At 44.0% G+C, this 20,495-nt stretch overlaps 1 protein-coding gene across 1 annotated transcript; it reads left to right on the top strand.

Moving 5' to 3' along the window:
• Positions 1–12,587: 12,587 nt before the first annotated feature.
• On the top strand, positions 12,588–16,332 carry LOC147848649 (uncharacterized). Its single transcript, XM_087338259.1, has 10 exons — positions 12,588–13,209; positions 13,325–13,350; positions 13,452–13,482; positions 13,609–13,696; positions 13,766–13,911; positions 14,028–14,072; positions 14,182–14,282; positions 14,413–14,621; positions 14,989–15,291; positions 15,430–16,332. Exons 1-10 carry the CDS (start codon positions 12,617–12,619, stop codon positions 16,084–16,086), a joined length of 2,199 nt encoding a protein of 732 aa, XP_087194385.1. The 5' UTR covers positions 12,588–12,616; the 3' UTR covers positions 16,087–16,332.
• The last annotated feature ends 4,163 nt before the right edge of the window (positions 16,333–20,495 follow it).

The raw sequence follows: 20,495 nt of genomic DNA, 5'->3' as shown, positions 1-20,495 counted from the left end.
ACTCAACAAACTGAGGGATACATATGAAAAGAAGGCAGTGGAGTATGAAAGCCAAGCCCAGGCCGCTGCTGCAATTATCGTACGATTGAGGCAGGAAAAGCAAGAGGCTAATGCATGTGCTCAATTGGGGGTGGACCGGATCCAACTCATCATGTCGGCATGGAGGGACCGAGCTCAGAACAACATCAATGAATGTTCTGAGAAGGTATGGAAGGAGTGGTCACAACAAGCAGCAGAGCTGCAAACACTCCGGGCTGATGCAGAGAACCGGATGAAGGCAGGTGACAAATTCTATAAGATGGATGAAGAAAGCATTGTCACCATTCGGGAAGAACTGTCAAAGGATTTCTTCGCTTTAGCAGAAGAACATCTAAAGGAGATCCGGGGGTTGGTGGAAAGATTGGATGACGGACAACCCGAAACTTAGTTGGAGTTCGAGAAGTACGAGCAGGACCGTCAACAACAAGAAGCCGAGGGTAAGACAACGCCCATCACAATAAGCGATGAGGAGCGACCGGCTGAGGTACAACCAACCAACACCGAACAACCCCGACAAGAAGGACCCGAGGAGGAGTCACCGGTCCAGATCAATCAAGAGACAACTGTGATGACGGAGGAGCAGTTGCAAGCAAATGTCGGGACAGAAGAGGAGCAGTTGCAAGTAAACGCCGGGGCAGAAGAAGAGATAGCAGCCAACCGACCAGTCGAGACTGGTGAAAGTGACACCGGTAATAGATCAGAGCCTGGACTAGAAGAAAAACAAGACGAACTAGGAAGAAGCCGAGAGGAGGCACCGGTACAACAAGAATAGGCAAAGGCAGATGAACCGGAGCAGCAACCAATCCAACTGGAACTCGGAAGGGAGACAGGGACAGAACAGGAAATCGGGGAGGCGCCACTTGATACCTTCGAGTAAGGTCTGCTCGATATTTTGGAGGAAGAATGAGGCCGTGTGTGGGTTCGAAGTGCAAGGCACTTTCCCACGAGCGTGCCATGTGTTGGCCAGTCAAGGGCCAAAGGACAAGTGGGAAAGCCGAACCGGATATATGTATATATAGTATAATTATTATTAGAATTATTATTCGAAGGGACGGATCCGGTACAGTTGTGCCGATCCGGATCCGGACCAATTCGGAGCCGGTTGCCTAAAGGGCACCGTTTGTAATATTGTCGGGTGCCTATAAAAGGATCCGATTGGATGTAATGATCTTACGAAAATAATACGAATTATACTGGAGCACTTATTCTATATCTTTGCATCTGTATTGTCTTACCGTCTGTGCTTATAATCCTTATCTTACGTGTGTGGTCTAACATCCTAACCTTACCACCCCTTTGGAGAAGTGTTCGGAAGGACACCTGTGTTGTGGCTAGTCCGGCCAGAAGGCAACAAGATGGGACTACGATAAGCAACCGAGCAAAAGAAAGCCAAACAAGGAGGAAAAGGTAAGACTTGATCAAATCAATCATTATAATGAGCCATTCTAGGCTCAACACAGACCTCACCTATGCTGACTCGACTATATGTCAACCGACTTGTAACATAAATTTAGATTATTGTTGTAATCTAGGTTTACGAGGGAGACAACCCCAAACACATGCATATGTAGGAAAGAGTAGTCCTTTTACATGGGAGTTTATTGGCATAAAAGGCCGACTCCTTCCACTTTGTATCCTAGTGTGAATTCGTCCATATAGTTAGGGCTTAGTATATAAGCGACAACCTAACGTTGTAAAGAGATATCTCTTGATCATCCTGTACATTGAGTCTGAGAGAGAGAGAGAGAGAGAGAGAGAGAGAGAGAGAGAGAGAGAGAGAGAGAGAAGACAAAGACAAAGACAAAGACAAAGACAGAGAGAGACAGAGAGAATGTAATAGAGCTTCCATTAAAGCTTCAATCCATGTATATCTTTGCTCTTTCTTTTTTTTGTGTTATTTTCTGAGTCAGATCCTCATACGTTTCCACATACACTTACGCTTCATGAACACCCCTCCACCTACTATAGTAACTAATGTGCCATTCCCTGTAGTTAAGAGGTGATTGTAGAAAGAGAATATAAAGAGAAGGTGACTATATAAGCACCTTCCCACCTTATTAGTAACGTTGGTCATTCTTGTAATCTTCTTTTTGATAATATAGTCTTTACTTGTTTTTCGTATACTCGAGCTCTCTCTCTCACTCACTCACTCACTCTCTCTCTCTCTCTCTCTCTCTCTCTCTCTCTCTCTCTCTCTCTCTCTCTCTCTCTCTCTCTCTCTCTCTTACACACACACACACACACACATATCTCTTCTGTTGCACATAATCACTCTTGGTTCCTTACAGAAATGAAAGACATGAAGGAGCTCCATTAGTTTCTAGGAATAGAAGTAATTCGAACCCCAGACAACATCATGGTCTCCCAACGACACTATATTCAATTTATTCTTCATGTTTGGGATGACAAAGTGTAAGCCCATCACTACCCTTGTCGATCAAAACCTAAAGTTAGATGTCAACTCCAGCATAGAAGCATGTGAGCTTACTCACTATTGTCAGCTCGTCGAAAGCCTTATCTACCTCACCATTACCTAACCCGACCTCAGTTATTTGGTTAGCCTCCTTAGCTAGTTTATGTAGACACCTCGTGACATTCATCCGAACTGCGCTAAGTGAGTACTAAGGTATGTAAGTGATGGGAATACCCGATTCGTAAGCACAACACTCGGCCACAACCGAGTCTAGGATCAAACACAGAAAACGGATACTGAATGCACGACACAAAGGAGAGAAGAGTACACAGGATGTTAACGTGGAAAACCCAAACTAGGGAAAAAACCACAATAGCCCACAGACTGCAAACTATCACTATATCAGAATGTACAATAGTAAATCACCGAGGCAACGACCTCGAGCGTGCTATCTTCGCCACAGGCGACAGTTACAACAGAGGCAACGACCTCTTCCTCTCTCTCTCTCTCTCTCTCTGTATAATGTTACGTGCTCTCAAGTCTTGCACCAACAAGAATGACAACAACAACCACTAAGTTTGCCCTAAGTCATATTTATACTAATACGACTTTTCGGCTATTTACAAATATAGCCCCGATAGACTCTCAGGAAACATATTTACGAATATGTCCCTTCATCCGGTGAGCACTTCTCACCGGGGCTTCACTATCCGGCTCTTGTCGAGTACTCCTCATCCGGTTCTCACCGGGTCTTCTGTAGTCGGGTACGCCTCATCCGGTTCTCACCGGGTCTTCCGTAGCCAGGTACTCCTCATCCGGTTCTAACCGGGTCTTCCGTTGCCGAGTACGCCTCATCCGGTTTCGTCCTCGGCCTATCGGCCTCGACCGAGTTTCTCATCAGCACTGTTCTTCTCACTTCCCATCCGGAGGGACCTGTTTCCTAACAGTAAGATGGACAATGAATTTCAACATTCTCAACAAATTGACTACACGGATTCGACTCGAAGGGTACACCGATGTTGATTGGGCCGAGTACAAAGCTGTCAGACGATCAACATCAGCATCTGTCTTCTCCCTCGATAGTGGAGCCGTATCATGGAGCAGTGTTGAGATACAAGCTCAACATTGGCCGGATCGGCTGTGCAAACCGAGAACTGGACCGGTGCGTAACGAGAGGCCGTATCGGTGCGTAAACCGAAAGGCCGTTAGAGATATATTCCTCGTAAGGAATAGTTTTGGGAGTAAATGTCGAGGCTCATTTATGAGCAGTCAAGTACTGTCAGTACTTGTGTCAGCCCATTGTCAGGGCTTGTATAAAAGGTGCTCACTGAGCACGATGTAAGTACAGAGTTAGTATTTTTTGAATTGAATTTTTTGTGTGTTCTCTCTCTGTCTCTCCCGCGTACTGTGCATACTCAAGCTCTCCACTAAACCTGCGTATTTTCTGTGTGTTTGGTTTTCTATTGCTTCCGCACATAAGCTTTTACATGGTATCAGAGCACGAGGGTTGAGAACCTCTACAGCCAACATAGCTTGAAAGAAAAACCAACCATGAAGAACAAGCAAAACCGATGGATAGAGGCATGGCTAGCTCGCTTTCAACAGAGAAGCTCGACAGAAACAACTACGCGTCTTGGTCTTACAAGATGCACCAGTACCTGCTCGGACACGGTTACTGGAGCTATGTCAATGGAGCAAATGACACAGCACCCGATTCGACACACAAAGACTTCCCGGCTTGGGAACAGTCGGCGAGCAAAGTATTGTACCGCTTCGTGTCTTGTGTAGGCGAACAGCTCCTGAGCTATATTCGGGATGCGAAAACACCAAAGGATGCTTGGGGAAATTTGAAGAAGATCTTCGCCGCAAGCACCACAGCCAGGAAGCTTCAACTCCGACAAGAGCTGAGCAATTTACGACAACGCGACTTGTCAGTGGCTGATTACACCTCGAAGATCAAAGATATATGTGATTCTCTAGCCTCTATCGATGTGAACGTCGAGGAAGGCGAGATGGTGCAAAACTGTCTTGGGGGACTGGCGTCGAAATTCAGAGCGTTCCGAACTATTGTGTGTACACGAGAGAATACGCCGTCATTTTTCAACTTACAGTCGATGCTCCTTATAGAGGAGAACCACGCGGGTGCATCGACGAGCACGCATGCCGACAGTAAGATGTTGTACATGGAGGGAGATAGGCCTCGTGGTCATGGCGGACGAAGCGAGTCGGTGCGCAATGGAGGCGGCTGACGGGATCAAGGAAGAAGGCACTGAAGTGATGCCAACAGCAACTCCGGACCCTCCGGAAACAGGGGGAGTCGAGGCGACGAGAACCGGCAAGGGAAATCCGCTGCGGAATGCTGGTACTGTGGCAAGAAAGGCCACACGGAGAGCGAGTGCTGGAAAAAGCACGCCGATTCGGAGAGAATCGGGTTCGGATCAGGTTTCGGACAGACCGACAAAGGAAATCGGCAACGATTGCACTACGCCGAAGGATCAGGAGAAACCGAAAAAGGGTCAGTCTTCGTGACGAGATACGAAGCAAACTCGATGAAGAAGATCACCCGGAAGTTAGAGGAGGTGTGGTACGTCGACTTTGGCGCGTCAAACCACATGACGTGCCACAAGGAGTGGTTCTCATACCCAGGAAAACCGATGCAACCGGGAGTAGTCACAACCGGAGACGACACTCCGCATCCGATCGCAAATGTTGGTGAAGTTCCCTTGAGCCATGTCGGGCAGAAAGGGAAACTTATGAACGTGCTACACGTCCCAACAATCACGAAGAATCTAGTGTCGGTCGGACAGATCGTCGACCAGGGGATGCAAGTCTGGTTCACGCATCTTAGGTGCTTCATTGAGGAAGAAGGTTGAGTTATTGCGCAAGGGCGCAGAGACAGGAGGATGTTTATCCTTGACTCTAGTGACGGTGGCACCGCGATGTTCGCGAAAGGACAAAAAAGTTGAGTCGGATATCGACTTATGGCACAAGCAGGTGGGCCACATCAACTATCAACGGCTTCAATGGCTATTTGCAACAGATGGGAATTCGGCGCGAATTCAGTTGTAGATACACGACGGAGCAAAACGGCGTGGCCGAGAGGCAGAATCGGTCGATTGTGAAAGCGGTGCGGGCAATGCTAGAAGAAAAGATCTTGCCCAAGTTATATTGGGCTGAGGCGGTACGAACCGCGGTATACATCCAGAATCGGATCGGAGAAAAAGTGTCGGCGCATGAGTAGTATTTCGGCAGGAAGCCGAATTTGTGACACTTGAGAGTTTTCGGTAGCATTGCATATGTGCATGTGCCAAAGGAGAAACGAAGGAAGCTAGACGCGAAATCCGAGAAGAGTATCTTGGTCGGCTATTCAGACGAGCAGAAGGGTTATAAGTGTTATAACCCACGCACCAAACAAGCGCGCGTGAGCCACGACGTTGTGTTTGACGAGTCCGTGTCCTGGTACTTGCCTCCAACTCCGGACCTCACCTCCAATCCAAGTTCTGACGATGAGGTCAGCGAGCCCGAGATGCCTCCGGATGAGCCCGAAATCGGGACTCGCGAAGAGAGTCCGACTTCGGTTCGCTTAAGCGGACCGGATGGATGACTGAGTCAATTCGACCAGTCCGATGGAGAGTCAGCGAGTAGTGGAGACTCAGCCGTGCATTCCCCGTGCAGGAATATAAGCCGAAGAGAGTTTGCAAGAGATTTTGAGGCCTGCCCATAGGTGCTTCCAAAAGTGTGAGATAAATTGAGGACCTCAATCGCTAATAATATCATTCGGGAGACCATGATGGCGAAACACTTCACGCATAATGAGATCTGTAGTTTCTTCACTATTGATGGCCTTTACACATGGTACAAAATGTGCCATCTTGGTGAACCGAATCAAACTGTCAGAACCAAGGATAAAAGATACAGTGATGGAAGAAGGATATTAGAGAACACGAGAAGAAAGGAACCAAACACTAAGAGAAGAATGGATGTATAAGATAGAGAAAGAAAGAGAATGGATACAAGATATGTAATGAGAGCTAAAGACTTATAGGTTCCTATAGAATAGCTTAGAGATTTCTAGAATGTTCTAGAATGTTCTAGACCTAGAATGCTCTAGGACATTCTAGAACATTCTAGAATAATCTAGAGTTTTTACAATAATCAATGTAATACAAGAAGTAGCTTTTATTGTTTCATATAACAATAAGCTATCTTAATGGTTGAGGTTTTCAAGTATGGATTACAAGGTTCGAGGTTCAAGTCCGGGTGACGCCATAATGGTCATGTGTTCATGACACCTCTTGGTCTAGACAAGTTGCGGCAATTCTCGGGTGCGCTTGGGTTGCGTCACCTCGACGTGACGAACTTGAGGGGGAGAGATGTCCCGAATGACCATGGAAGGGGGAGAGAAGACCGCGACGCTGAGTCGGATGACAAATTCGATTTCGGATCGGCTGAAGAAGCCGAGGGCGGATCCCCGGAAGAGTCCGAAAGCGGACATAAGGGGAGTAGTCGAAAGGAAGAGCCAAAGCCAACCAAGTGTGAGCGAGATGACGCCATCAAGGGCGAGAAAACTGAAGACGAGTTGGAAACAATCAACTCAAACGAGAGCGAAACCAATCGGAGGAAGCCGAGTGGGTTCGGCGGGTGTTTGATTCGGATACACTGAATCAACCGAGGGTCAAGCGGAAGAGAGGGCAATAGAAGAGGCGCCAACACCGCAACAACAAGGAAGCTAAGAAGGGCCGTGTGACCAGACAAGCCGATCGAACGGGTCGAGGTGCGCGAGCAAGGCGTGGAGCTAGGAGGAACCGGAACGTAGATCCGGAAGAGCGGATGGAACCTCAAGTTGAGCTTGAGGGGGAGTGTTGAGATACAAACTCAACATTGGTCGGATCGGTTGTGCAAACCGAGAACCGGATTGGTTGGGACCGATCGGTTAGGCCGGACCGGTGCGTAAAACGGATACGCAAACCAGTGCGTAACGAGAGGCCGTATCAGTGCGTAAACCGAAAGGCCGTTAGAGAGATATTCCTCGTAAGGAATAGTTTTGGGAGTAAATGTCGAGGCTCATTTATGAGCAGTCAAGTACTATCAGTACTTGTGTCAGCCTATTGTCAGGGCTTGTATGGAAGGTGCTCACTGAGCACGATGTAAGTATAGAGTTAGTATTTTTTGAATTGAATTTCTTGTGTGTTCTCTCTCTGTCTCTCCTGCGTACTGTGCATACTCAAGCTCTCCATTAAACCTGCATATTTTCTGTGTGTTTGGTTTTCTATTGCTTCCGCACCTAATCTTTTACAAGCAGTAAGACGCAACCGACAGTCACATTGTTGAGCACAAAGTCTGAATAAAGGGGCGCGGCCATGACCGCATGTGAAGTCATATGACTTAAGAAGATTCTCAAGCATTTGGACATTTCCATCAAAGATCCAATCCTCCTATACTTTGACAATATGAGTAGTATCCACTTGGCTCGCAACCCGATTTTCCACTCTTGGATCAAACACATTGAGGTGCACTAACTTTTATCCAAAAGCATGTCCTAGCCGGAGATATCAACCTACAACACATCAAGACCAACATGCGATGACATATATCTTCACGAAGGCTTTGGGAGTCGACAAGTTGTGATAGTTCACGACGGACCTCAAACTTTCGACCGCCAACCAGTCAAGCTTGAGGGGGAGTATGCCGATCATTCATAGTCGGAGCTGCCATTCAACATGGAGTCGAACAGAGCAGAGTAAGCTGGTCATTCACAACCGAAGCCAAAGCCGACTACCTAAGTCGACCAGAAGACCAGTTCAGACCCAAGTCGATTGTTCGGCGATCAGGACGTTGCGTTTAAAGGGGCGTGTTGTGAATCAAACTCAACTTCCCTAATGTGGGAACACACCTTAGGAATACCCAAGTGCGTGAACATCCCACCTCCTTGTATCATAACCAAGTGTCATAGAAGTTAAGTCCTATGACACATATTTAGTAGGTAGTTAAGTCTCCACCACTTTCCCAAGTGGTGGTTGTAGTGAGAGAACATAGAGAGAAGGTGATTACATAAGCACCTTCTCCTCTTCTTTGTATTGTTGGTTGTTTTCTCTCTTGTTAATACAATTTTTACATTTTCTGTATGCTTTGTGTTTTCTCGCTCTCTCTCTCTCTCTCTCTCTCTCTCTCTCTCTCTCTCTCTCTCTCATACACACATCTTTTCTGCTGCACAAAATCACACCCGATTCTTTACACTTTTGAATTTTGATACAAACAATGGTTCTATAAAATAAAACCCACATAATGTTCCCACCGAGGACTCCCCCCATGCGACATCCCCCCGTTGTCCATGGATTGTGGAAGGATCCCTCTAGTTTAGACTTAATCAAAGCCATGGAGCTCTATATGAGGCTTGACCCTTGTAAATATGATACCTTCTATATTTCTTCCTAAGTAATGGGTAGCATATTTTTTTGGAAAAAAAACCCACATTATCGAAAAGATGTTCTAAAACATATTAATTTGGAGTTTTTGATAAGGAATTAGGCTTCTCAAAGTAGAACAATGGCTCCATAAAATAAAACCCACATTATGGAAAAGAAGTTAAAAAACGTAGCAGTTTGGAATTAGGCTTCCCAAACTAGAGTCCACGGTATTGCCTTTAGAAAAGGAGTGACAACCTTCAAATTACTAGGAAAGGGAGACAAGAAAAAAACAAATGTTACTATTGTCAAAGATTTTGATCTCTATTATCGTTTTGGGTAATATAATAATAAGACTGCAATCCAACCTTAAAAGAAAAACCCTCCTCCACCCTTAAAGTAATTGGGTGGTCTTTGAAGTTTTTGTACATAAAACTACGTGCGTTTGTATGTGTGTGTTATGATCTATGAAGGTATGATGTATGTTTGTCTTCATGTCTTTCACGAGTCATTTATGGGTGTCCTATTTGTCCTTGTTTCTTTGGTGCTTTTTGAATTAGTGCATCTCATTGGCTACCAACTTACTATTGGGTAAATCTATATAGTATAAAAGAAAATATGCACATGAGGTCACATGGCTAAAGGTGAAACTCTTGTCAAGAAAGGGAATAACTGGGCAATCTTTCGTAGGTGCATGCAAACATGTGACTCTTGTGGTTATATTGATATTAAGTATATTGAATGTGTGTGCAAGCATGTCTATATGCTTGTATCAATTTGCTTTGTGCTACTAACAAACAAACATATCTATAATTTTGACAAATGCTGGGCTTAATGTCCTTTTACGAGGATACACACACTAAAGTTGTTAACCAATATTGAAAATTCAATCTAGTTTTGTATAGCACCATAGCCTAAAGGTTGAAATGACAACATTTTGAAGGTTGTGAAATTAGTACAGAAGATTTAATACTTTTCGTTCCACACCATAGTGACTCTTAGTTTTGAGGCCATACTTCGTGATGATTTGTATGTATACAAAGTCATGTGAAATTGCAACCCTTACATTACACATAGATATGCGTGCCTCCCTTACTTTATATTTAACATGAGACTTAGTAATCAAATAAGTGCTAGCTACTATATCATGTCCATGGTATCTAATAATGTGTTGTTGATTTCCAAGACATTGCCTTCTTGATGTCGCACATTCAATTATTCCGTTCGTGTAACCAAAATGTATACCAATGATGTCGAGTTGGCAAATCTATCAAGAGAGAAATGGCTCAATGCTCCCCTCTCAAGGCTTGCTTGCTTTTGTTTTCGGCTCACTTGTTTAGGAGTAGGGTATATTATATATATCCAATGATCTAAGTAAGATTGCATGCTTATCCATATGCCTTTCCAACAACAATTGCGAGTTTCGGTACTCAAAGCATCAGCCATAATTAAATCAATTGTAGTTTCCGATATAGAATTGGGAAAAAAGGAACTCCTCACAAAAGGAACAAAGCGTGCCATTGGTCCTTTAAGGTCTTTAAAAACACAAAAACAAGTGGCAATGGTATCTTTTAAAACGGACTGACTCTCAAACCTGTTACCCCACCTTACCCCACGAACATCTTAAGATTATATTATATTCATAGCATTTCCTTATTACGAGTATTTTTCTCTTCTTCCAAAAAGAGTTTTCCGTGAGAGCAGTGATCGGAAAGCAAGCGATTTCGTCTACTCTTTCATTCCTCAATGAATGAGAATGGCACATGTTCCCACCATCCATCCATTCATTCATTCCCTCAAGCATGGGTGTGTGTGCGCGAGCTCTTTCTCCTAGGCATTTATATTCCTCGTTAATCAGGACTCCTGATTAAGGAGTAGGAGCGCCCAGTCATTCACTCATTCTCTCCCATTTCTTCCTGCAGAAGATATATATATATATGTATGTGTGTGTGGAGGAGTAAAGAAAAAAGAACATAACCCTCTTCGATCTCCGATTTAAGTAATTGCGTTTAATTAATTGCTTCCATCATTCCTTTTCTTATATGTATGTACATTACATTACAGCCCCATCCTCCCCTTTCTTTCGAATTCATCCACATCTCACTCTCTCTCTCTCTCTCTCTCTCTCTCTCTCCAACCACTCATTTTTAATAGGCACCTTTTTGTTTTCGTCTGCTCTCTCTCTCTCTCTCTTTAAGCGTGGATGCGGCACGCTCTGGAACTTGGGTTCCTGACCTCTGCTGCTCAACGAGGAAAAACCATCTCCAAGTAGAAACTTAGGGAGACGAGAGAGAGAGAGAGAGAGAGAGAACACATCTGTACTGATGGATACTGTTGTCGAAAGGAAGCGAGGGACTCTCTCTCTCTCCCTCTTCGTCTTTTACAAACTCACACAGAAACTGAGTCACTCTCTCTCTATTCTCTCGTTTCACACACACAAGCTCTCTCTCTCTCTCTCTCTCTCTCTCTCTCTCTCTCTCTCTCCCCTTCCATCTCAGTGTCTTGTCACTGCTAACGTTTGTCTTTCTTGTCCATGTTAACGTTTGTCACTCTTTGTCAGCTGTGTGCGTACATTGCGAGAGAGAATTAGAGAGAGAGAGAGAGAGAGAGAGAGAGAGAGAGAGAGCACTTCATTTGTTTTTTTGTTGGCGTTGCATTCCATTCAAAGCAAGCCAAGCGCGAGTATATAATTTTCTGCTACATCCATATCCATTCCTGCTACTCCTCTCTGCTCATAAGGCCGGGACGGAGAGCAGCCAATCAATGAACTCTGAATAATGGTGGTGCATTCTCATGCCCCCTCTTTTCTCTCTCTCTCTCTCTCTCCTTTACTTTTTCTTTCTCAGACCGACTGACTAACTACGGCCTACTTAATTACCCCTCCCCCTTCTTTCTCAAGCTGTCGTGTACTTCCTTCTATGTGTTCTATATTTGTGTGTGTGTGAGAGAGAGAGAGAGAGTCTGTAGACAGACACAATACACACAACATACATATGTATGTTCAGTTCTATCTGATAGGGCAGGCTGACTGATAAGGCATCCCCTCCCCTTCCCCCTCCTAGGGCTGGCTCGGCCCTCTTCAGGAGTACAACTAACTAGTGTTGCTGCTACTACTACTAATCCACATTAGGAGGGAGGGGCAGACGCACGCATGCCCCCTCCCCCCCCACACGGCTGGATGTCTTAGATGACGCCTGGCCGAGTACGTAATTCAGCAATGATAGCTTCCTAATCCGACCTACCTCATTCATCCTAGGTTTGACGCCACATCCACATCACATCCAGGAAGCGTATGATGATTCTAGATTTGAACGATTTGCCCATCCATGAAGCTTCTGCAGGGTTGGAAGAGAAGCATACTCAAGCGAGCGTGGACGATATTATTGTTGTACAGGAGGAGCATATTATGTCCAGAGAGGAGGAGGAGGAGGAGGAGGAGGAGGAGGAGGAGGGAGCAGGCGTGGGTGGTGTTGGAAGCTGTGAGCTTGTCGGGTCTGAAGTGAGTGTCTTGGCGGAGCTTGGCCATGGTCCTGAACCTGAACCGGAGCTCTTTCATCATGACCAGAAGAAGAAGAAACATGGTAGCAATTTAGAGAGGGGCAGCGCAAGAGAGATGAATGCCATATTGGATGGCCTCCCGAGCGCAGCAACGGGAGACAACATATCCGGGACGTCAGGCAGCTCGTCTGTGGTGAATGTAACCACCACCACCCACCACGGTGGCGGTGGCTGTGGCGGTGGCGGCAGCAGCACTCACGAGATGCTATCCTCTGAGTTCGAAGCTTCCAGCCGGGATGTGGCGGAGGGCAACAGCTCATGTAGCAATAGCCCCCTACTGCACCTCTTCTTTGATACTGCTGGCGTAGCCGCCGTCTCCAGATTCCCCACCAACAAACGCCCCACTAACCTCAGTTACGATCTGGGGCTTCTTGCCGCTACTGCTAATAAATTTTCTACTAGTATGAATCTGCCGCCAATAACAGAGCAGCAGCAGCACATGGTAGTACCCTTTCTGGGAAGAGGACCCCCTGCTCCTGCCCCTGCCCCTGCCCCTGCCACTGCCACTGCCACCGCTTCTCTGGTAGCATCAGCAGCCACCTTGCAATTCTTCTTGCCCACCATGACAACACGACCACCTACTAATTGTCAAAGTCAAAACAATCTGACTACTGGAGGAGGAGGAGGAGGAGGAGACTTTGGAGCGCCTGCCAGTCATCCGTTCTGCCAGGCTGATGCAACTATGGGCCATGTGCAGCCCATGAAGAAAAGCAGAAGAGGTCCCCGATCCAGGAGCTCCCAGTACCGAGGTGTCACCTTCTACCGCCGCACAGGACGATGGGAATCTCACATTTGGTACGTTGTATATATAGAGAGAGAGATAGATAGATAGATAGACAGACACAATGAACAAAGTTTTTAGACTTCTTGGCCCCAATTGTAACATGTTTTGGCTCCTCTTTCCCAACAGGGATTGTGGAAAACAAGTGTATCTAGGTGAGTGCTCCTATTTCTTAAGATCGGTTGCTTGCCCAAGGGATTCTTCATCTTACCATGGTCTTGGTTCCTTTCTTGTTTTTATTATGTTATTGTATCAGGTGGATTTGATACAGCACACGCAGCTGCAAGGTATGCCCAATGCTTCCTTTCTCGTTCTTCACTGTAAATGGATATGGTGGGGGTAGGTAGATGCTACTGGAGAGCATTCCTTTGTTTCTGACTTCCAGAATATGTGTTGGCCATTAATGCTGCCAGGGCATACGACAGGGCAGCCATCAAATTTAGAGGCCCTGATGCAGATATTAACTTCAATTTAAGTGATTATGAGGAGGACATGAAGCAGGTACTAGAGATAGAAATTCACCAGGGGAGTTTATGAAGGAAGTGTGTTATACTTATTTTTCTTGTGCAGATGAGCTCTCTCACGAAGGAAGAGTTTGTGCATATTCTTCGGAGGCAGAGCACTGGCTTCTCGCGAGGAAGCTCGAGGTTCAGGGGCGTGACATTGCACAAATGCGGGCGCTGGGAGGCAAGGATGGGTCAATTCCTTGGCAAAAAGTGACGTTTCCTAATTATTTATTTTATCTCCTTGAATTGATGATCATCATCCGTTGATCCTAGTCTCATTGCATTTGAGGTGTGACAAGCCATGGCTGGATTGTGTATTTTTCCAGGTATATCTATCTTGGCTTATTCGATAGTGAAGTGGATGCAGCAAGGTTTCTATCACGGATTTCTTTGTTTACCAGATGATGAAATTGCATAGATTTGCTGAATATGTATGTGCTATGCTCTATTTCTAAAGCGGGATCTGCTACTTTGATACAGGGCATATGACAGAGCTGCCATTCGTTGCAATGGCAGGGATGCTGTCACAAATTTTGATCCTAGCGCTTATGAGGAAGATGTTATTACAGAAGCTACCACTGGTATGCCTAACCTATCAAGCTATGGCTGGGGGCCGTGTGTTAAAGGGAAGCTGTATTACTATTGTTTATGGGCCTCCTCCTCTAAGAGACGTCCATTTTTTTTTTTTTTTCTATTTTTTCTTGTTTCCAGGACTTGAACAGACGTTGGAGCTCAGTCTGGGGGGTGGCTCATCACAACAGACGACAATGCCTCCTCACCCAGATGAGGTCACTAATGGAGATAAGCATCAGAGGCGTGAAGCATCCTGGTCACTGAGGCCTGGCATAGGGGAAGATAACATGGGAGTGATGGCGGCTAGATTACCACCTGGCTCCATCAGGGAAACTTGGCCGCCGCCGGTATGTGGAAGCTCTTCTTTCAGCATATATTTGTGGAGACTATAATAAATTTGTATTGATCGCATTACAATACAAATGCATAACAAATTTGGCGCTTGTGCTCATGATTAAACATGCAAACATATCAATAAAGATCATAATGATATGGAAGGATGTAATCTATAGAACAAATTGTCAAAGCATTTGTAATATATTAGATTATCGATTCCACATCTTCTAGTACCTACTACTATGTAGCTACTACACACGTGAATGTTTAGGGTTAAGGGTTGTAGTAGTAGCAGTGAATGTTATTGTCGGGATTTGTCCTGTACCTACCTACTACACTGCCACCAATGAATCTCAACAATGTTGATTTTGGCTTTAGGCTTGCCATGGTGGACCCCAGAATCCCAAAGAAAGAGATGGGTTTCCAGCACAGCTGTTTACCATCGCTCCATTCGGTAACGGAAAGCCCATAGCACCACGCTATGCAGAAGATCCTAGAGGAGATGTACCTTACGCACAAGGTTTTCCTCCCAACATGGATATTCAGCAGAGAGAATTATTGAAGTACAATTCGGAACGACCTTGTTCTGGAGCAAGTATTGAGCATGCCGCACCCGGGGGCTTGCATCGGCCCATTGCATTGGCAAGCAGGGATGTGATTGCAGATCACAACTTCTATAAGGTAAACAAACACAGCAAAAACAGCACGTTTCCACTGCAACATCTCAGAGTTGAGAGAGAGAGAGAGAGAGAGAGATTATTTGTGTTTAAGTTACTACTTACTTTATTTGTTCTCCTGAATTTGGGCATCTAAATACAGGCACCTTACCATCCAAGCAAAGAAGGGATGGATTGGGTGGGTGCAGCAAGTACAAAGGCATCACTGACACACAGTGGTTGGACATGGCAGGCCCGCAGAACCCTTGCGGCCACGCAAGCAATGGCTGCAGCCAACAAACTAGCAACGGCAGCATCATCAGGATTCTCACCTTATATCTCATCATCATCATCATCATCACAACTGCCGCCAGCAGCAGCAGCAGCTGCAGCTGGTTGTGGTGGTGGTGTGGACCCACCCTTACCCTTACCCTTACCCTTACCCCTACCCCTACCCCTATCCCTACCCCCAGCCATAGGAGGAGCAGGATTTCCAGAATGGCTATGCAAGTCAGGATTGGGGTATGTGCAGAGCTCATCGTCTCTGGCGAATCATCATCATCATCATTGCAACAGCCATCGTGGCATCACCACTATCACCTTGGATACTGCATTGTCTCAGAAAATGAATGGGAACAACCGCACTGCTTCTTCATCCTCCACACAGGAAAGCAGCAGTAGCAGGAGCAGCAGCAGAAGCAGGGAGGGAGCAGTGATGAGCAGCAGGATTCTTACTGCTGCTGCTTCTCCTCCTACTAGTAGTGCCAAAGAACACAATTTCCTAGGCCTCTCCCTGGGCCCCGGCTTTGACAAAGTTTGATTGACGGATCCATCCATCCATCCATCTGATCGCTAGCCTAGACTAATACTACACTAGAGTGGTCAAACTTCTAGAATTTTCAAAATCCAATCAAAATACTGTTGGTGAGAGAGAGAGAGAGAGAGAGAGAGAGTGCAACTGACGAACCCCCCCTCCCTCCTTCTATCTCTTTCTCTCTGCTCTTTTTTTCTTTTTCCTTGCTTTAGCGTCGTTCATATAAAAAGCTTTTATTTGTTTTGGTACTCATACTTTATCTGGTCTTTCCTTTCCTTTGAGAGCAAAGCATGCACACCGCACACACACACGCAATCGCATACATATGGATGAGTAGCTTAGCTTATTAGGTTTAGGGGTTACTTACTTTAGTAGGTGGGGGTGGGGGTGGAGTGGAATCTGGAATCTGGATCACCCCCCTAAAGCTGCTATTTATCACTGTCATCATCATGCCCTTTAAAAATGACTGCGACAAGTATTAGTTATATGTAGATTCAATCTCCCGTCCTCTTCTCCTCTGACCTGTTTTTTTATTAATGAGATACCACTGAGCTAGCTATGTTGGTAGTGATAGTTAGGGTAAGATGCTTTCTTTTCTATTTTTGTAACTATGACAAGTTGTTAAGACTACCAAGACAAGGCTCAACTTTCATTTTCATCTACAGTGTACATTTTTCTTCTTAAGATGCCAAATTACCTTCTGGACTTCATCGGACAAACTTACACCCCTTTATTAGACTATAGAATTTTTTTCTTAATATAGTAGATGCCACTGAAGGAATGTAGGAGTTTTCTAGTCGTTGTCAGAGAACCTTAGAATTGAACTACAATTATATGGGCTCTCTCTCTCTCTCTCTCTCTTCATTCTCCCATCTTGTTCTCTCGGTCATCACATTAATACAATTATGGTTGCTTGGGAATGCATGCATTCTCTCTAGTATTCTTATTATGGTCATCTCGGAATGCATGTATTCTCTAGAATTCTTGATTAGTTTTGTACCTATATATCCTCCCCCTACACATACCTAGATGCATCATACGTATAGAGTAACGAGAATAATGTGGAATATGAAGCCAGCCACAACTGGTCAATACGTGCAAATGAGAGACGTAGAAATCAAGACATCAATACACAAGAAAAGAAAGTACATATACACACGATCTTTTCACGTGGAAAACCTTGGAAAAGAAAAACCACAGGAGTCCATAAACTCTAAGTAATCACTATTGTAGGAGGAATATACAACTAGCAATGGGCACGGTTTCGGCTCAAACCAAACTGAACCGTTAAACCGTGGCTTAACGGTTTATCAGTTCAAAATTAAATAATGAGTTTGGTTTGGTTTAAAGAATGTAAGTTCGGTTTGGTTTCGGTTCAGTTTGGTTTAACATTTATTTGTTTGTCGGTTTAACGGTTTAACGGTTTCTATTAATTTGGTTCGGTTTATAGGTTCTTACCTTACCCTTAAATTTTCAATTTTATAAATTATACCCTTCCTATTTTTACTATGGGCATTTGTCATTGGGCATTGGGTAATAGACCTAAGACTACTATCGAACGGAAGGGATTCATGAGGCGCACTACGTAGGTGGCACTGTGTAGGTTGAGGCGGCAACGACCAATCACCACTTCATTGCTCTTCAAACTCCAGAGTGCAGACTTCTAACTTCTAAGTTCTAATCGTGTTCTTTTCTCCATTCCTCAATTATCCATACTCCAAACCTCTTATTGTTGCTATTGCTACCTATAACACACGTATGATTCATCTTTGAATCTAAAGTTGAATTAGGTTTTTCTATCATCGCCAATCGGACACTCCAGATCAATAGTAATGCCAGTAATGTGTGCTTCGATAGCCTGAAAATCAATAAAAAGATTCCCAGTTTCCTCAATTTCTATACATTCACCTGGCTTCAACATATTCTCCTTAGCATCCTGGTCACTTTGCAAGTTCATGCCGAAGTCATCCATGGTTTTGTCTATCTGACTTTGTCCTAATGCCGCATGTGTAAATTGATCGCAATATGGTCAAATTTGGGGTCTTTGATTCATTTTCCTCCTTATCTGCAAAGTGCAAGACATTTTGCTCCTCTACATTGTGACCATTTCCAAAATCAGTAACAGGATTGCCAATCTGATTTTGTCCTAACTCAGTTGAATCTAAGGGCTTTGACCTAGTTTTCTCCCTTTCTGCAATGAATACATTCTGTTCGTTCACATTTTGATCATTTTGCAAGTCCATGCCAGAATCACCCATGCTATTGTCGATTTGAGTTTTTCCTAATGTTGAAATCAGCCCCAATATGGTCAAATTTGGGGTCTCTTTTTCATTTTCCTCCTTGTCAGCAAATCTGAAGACATTTTGATCCTCGGCATTGGAACCATTTCCAGAATCGGTAATGGTATTACCAATTTGAGCTTGTCCTAACCCAGTTGAATCTGTGGGCTCTGACCTAGTTTTTGTTAGGAAACAGGTCCCTCCGGATGGGAAGTGAGAAGAACAGTGTTGATGAGCAAACTCGGCCGAGGCCAATAGGCAGAGGCCGAATCCAGATGACGAGTACCCGGCAAGGAAGACCCGGTGAGAACCGGATGTTGCAGGCCCGGTGAGAACCTCTCATCGGATGGAAGGGACATATATGTAAATATGTTCTAGAGAGCCCACTGGGGCTATATTTGTAAATAGCCCGAAAGTCATATTAGTATAAATATGACCTAGGGCAAACTTAATAGTTATGATGATAGAGTTATTGGTGTAACGACTGTACAAAGAGAGAGACAGAGAGAGCGATACAGAGCATGTCTCTATTGTAACCGCTGCTAGGCGAAGATTGTGAGCAAGAGGTCGTTGCCTCTGTGCTCCCTGTTGCATTACTTTATAGAGTGATAGTTTGGAGTTAGTGGACTCCTGTGGTTTTTCCCTTTCAGGGTTTTCCACGTTAATATCATGTGTATTCTTTTTCTGTTTTGTCGACTTACCTCCATTCCCATTTTGTCTATGTTTTTTATTGTCATCAAGTGATCTACGCTTCGGTTGTGGCCGGAGATTAATCCACGTATTTCACGTCAGTTTTCTCTCTTTCTACAATGAATACATTCTGGTCATTCACATCCTGATCATTTTGCAAATCCATGCTAGAGTCAACCATGGCATTGTCGATTTGAGTTTTTCCTACTGTGGAAATTGACCCTAATATGGTTTAATTTGGGGTCTATGATTCATTTTCCTCATCTGTAAATCTGAAGATAGTTTGCTCCCTTGCATTGTGACCATTTTCAGAATTAGTAATTGAATTGGCAATCTGAGTTTGTCCTAACCCAGTTGAATCTAGGGGCTCTAATCCAATTTTATCCCTTTTTGTATCTAAAACATTTTTCTCATTAACTTCTTGATCATTTTGCAAGACCATTCCAGATTAAGCAATGGCACTGTCAATCTGAGTTTGTTCTAATGTCAAAATTGATTCTCTTTCTGCATTCAAATCATTTTGATAAGGTGAATCTTATTCATGGCAGGTAAAATTGAAGGTTTTTAACAAAGAAACTTGTAGATATGTTCAAAGAAACATGATAAAATGTTATACCTCTAGTTTCCACCTGACATGTTCAACTAAACTATGGTAAAAAATAACACTGATTATTTGACTATCAAAATTATGTACATATATTGGCTTGATTTGATTATCAAGGTTCAAACTTACGTGCTCTGATTGAAGTTATCTCTGCAATAATTAACCCTATATCTATTTATTTCTAGCTTCACAATAAGCTTTTTATGCATACATATTTTGCATTGGATTGTTGAACAATACTCGTAAAGACAACAGATGTATTAAAATGTACAATCTTTCTTTCTCTGAAGTGTAACAATGTATCTTTCTATATTAACATGTCTTCTTTCTCAGAAAAGTTTATCACAATTTGGAATTATGGTCTTGTAGAATGTTTGCCATTGGACATAATGGTTGCTTTTTTGTTCTTAGCTAACTTAGCAAACATTCTATTTCATTTATTTATCTCATTATTATGTATTTGAAATGTGCTAATTGAGTTAATTGAATTTTATAGGAACACTATAAAATGGAATCATCATCTCAAACTAATGTTGCAGTGGACTCATCTTCAATTGATGTTAGCCGTGGGTCAACAAGTAGCTCAAGAAAAAGGCAACGCACATCATGGACAGATGCTCACATCATATTTTATATGGATAATGGCACACCTCGACGACGATGCCATCATTGCCATGTTTGTTGGTCTTCTACAATATCCACATGCACTATAGCCAAACATTTAGCAAAAAAGCATCATTTATCAAGCGACCCAGACCAAAATTCAGGTATATCACAACACATTCAATCTTCAATTGAGTCTGCTAGAGTATCTCACGTTTTAGAGAAGACAATTGATGCTG

The sequence above is a fragment of the Azolla caroliniana genome, unplaced genomic scaffold, assembly GCF_043228905.1.
Source record: "Azolla caroliniana isolate FFs.n. ecotype wild unplaced genomic scaffold, voAzoCaro1.0.p SCAF_277, whole genome shotgun sequence".
NCBI lineage: Eukaryota > Viridiplantae > Streptophyta > Polypodiopsida > Salviniales > Salviniaceae > Azolla > Azolla caroliniana.
Note: the sequence above shows the minus strand (reverse complement) of the source record. Positions and strands in the feature narration are given on the sequence as shown.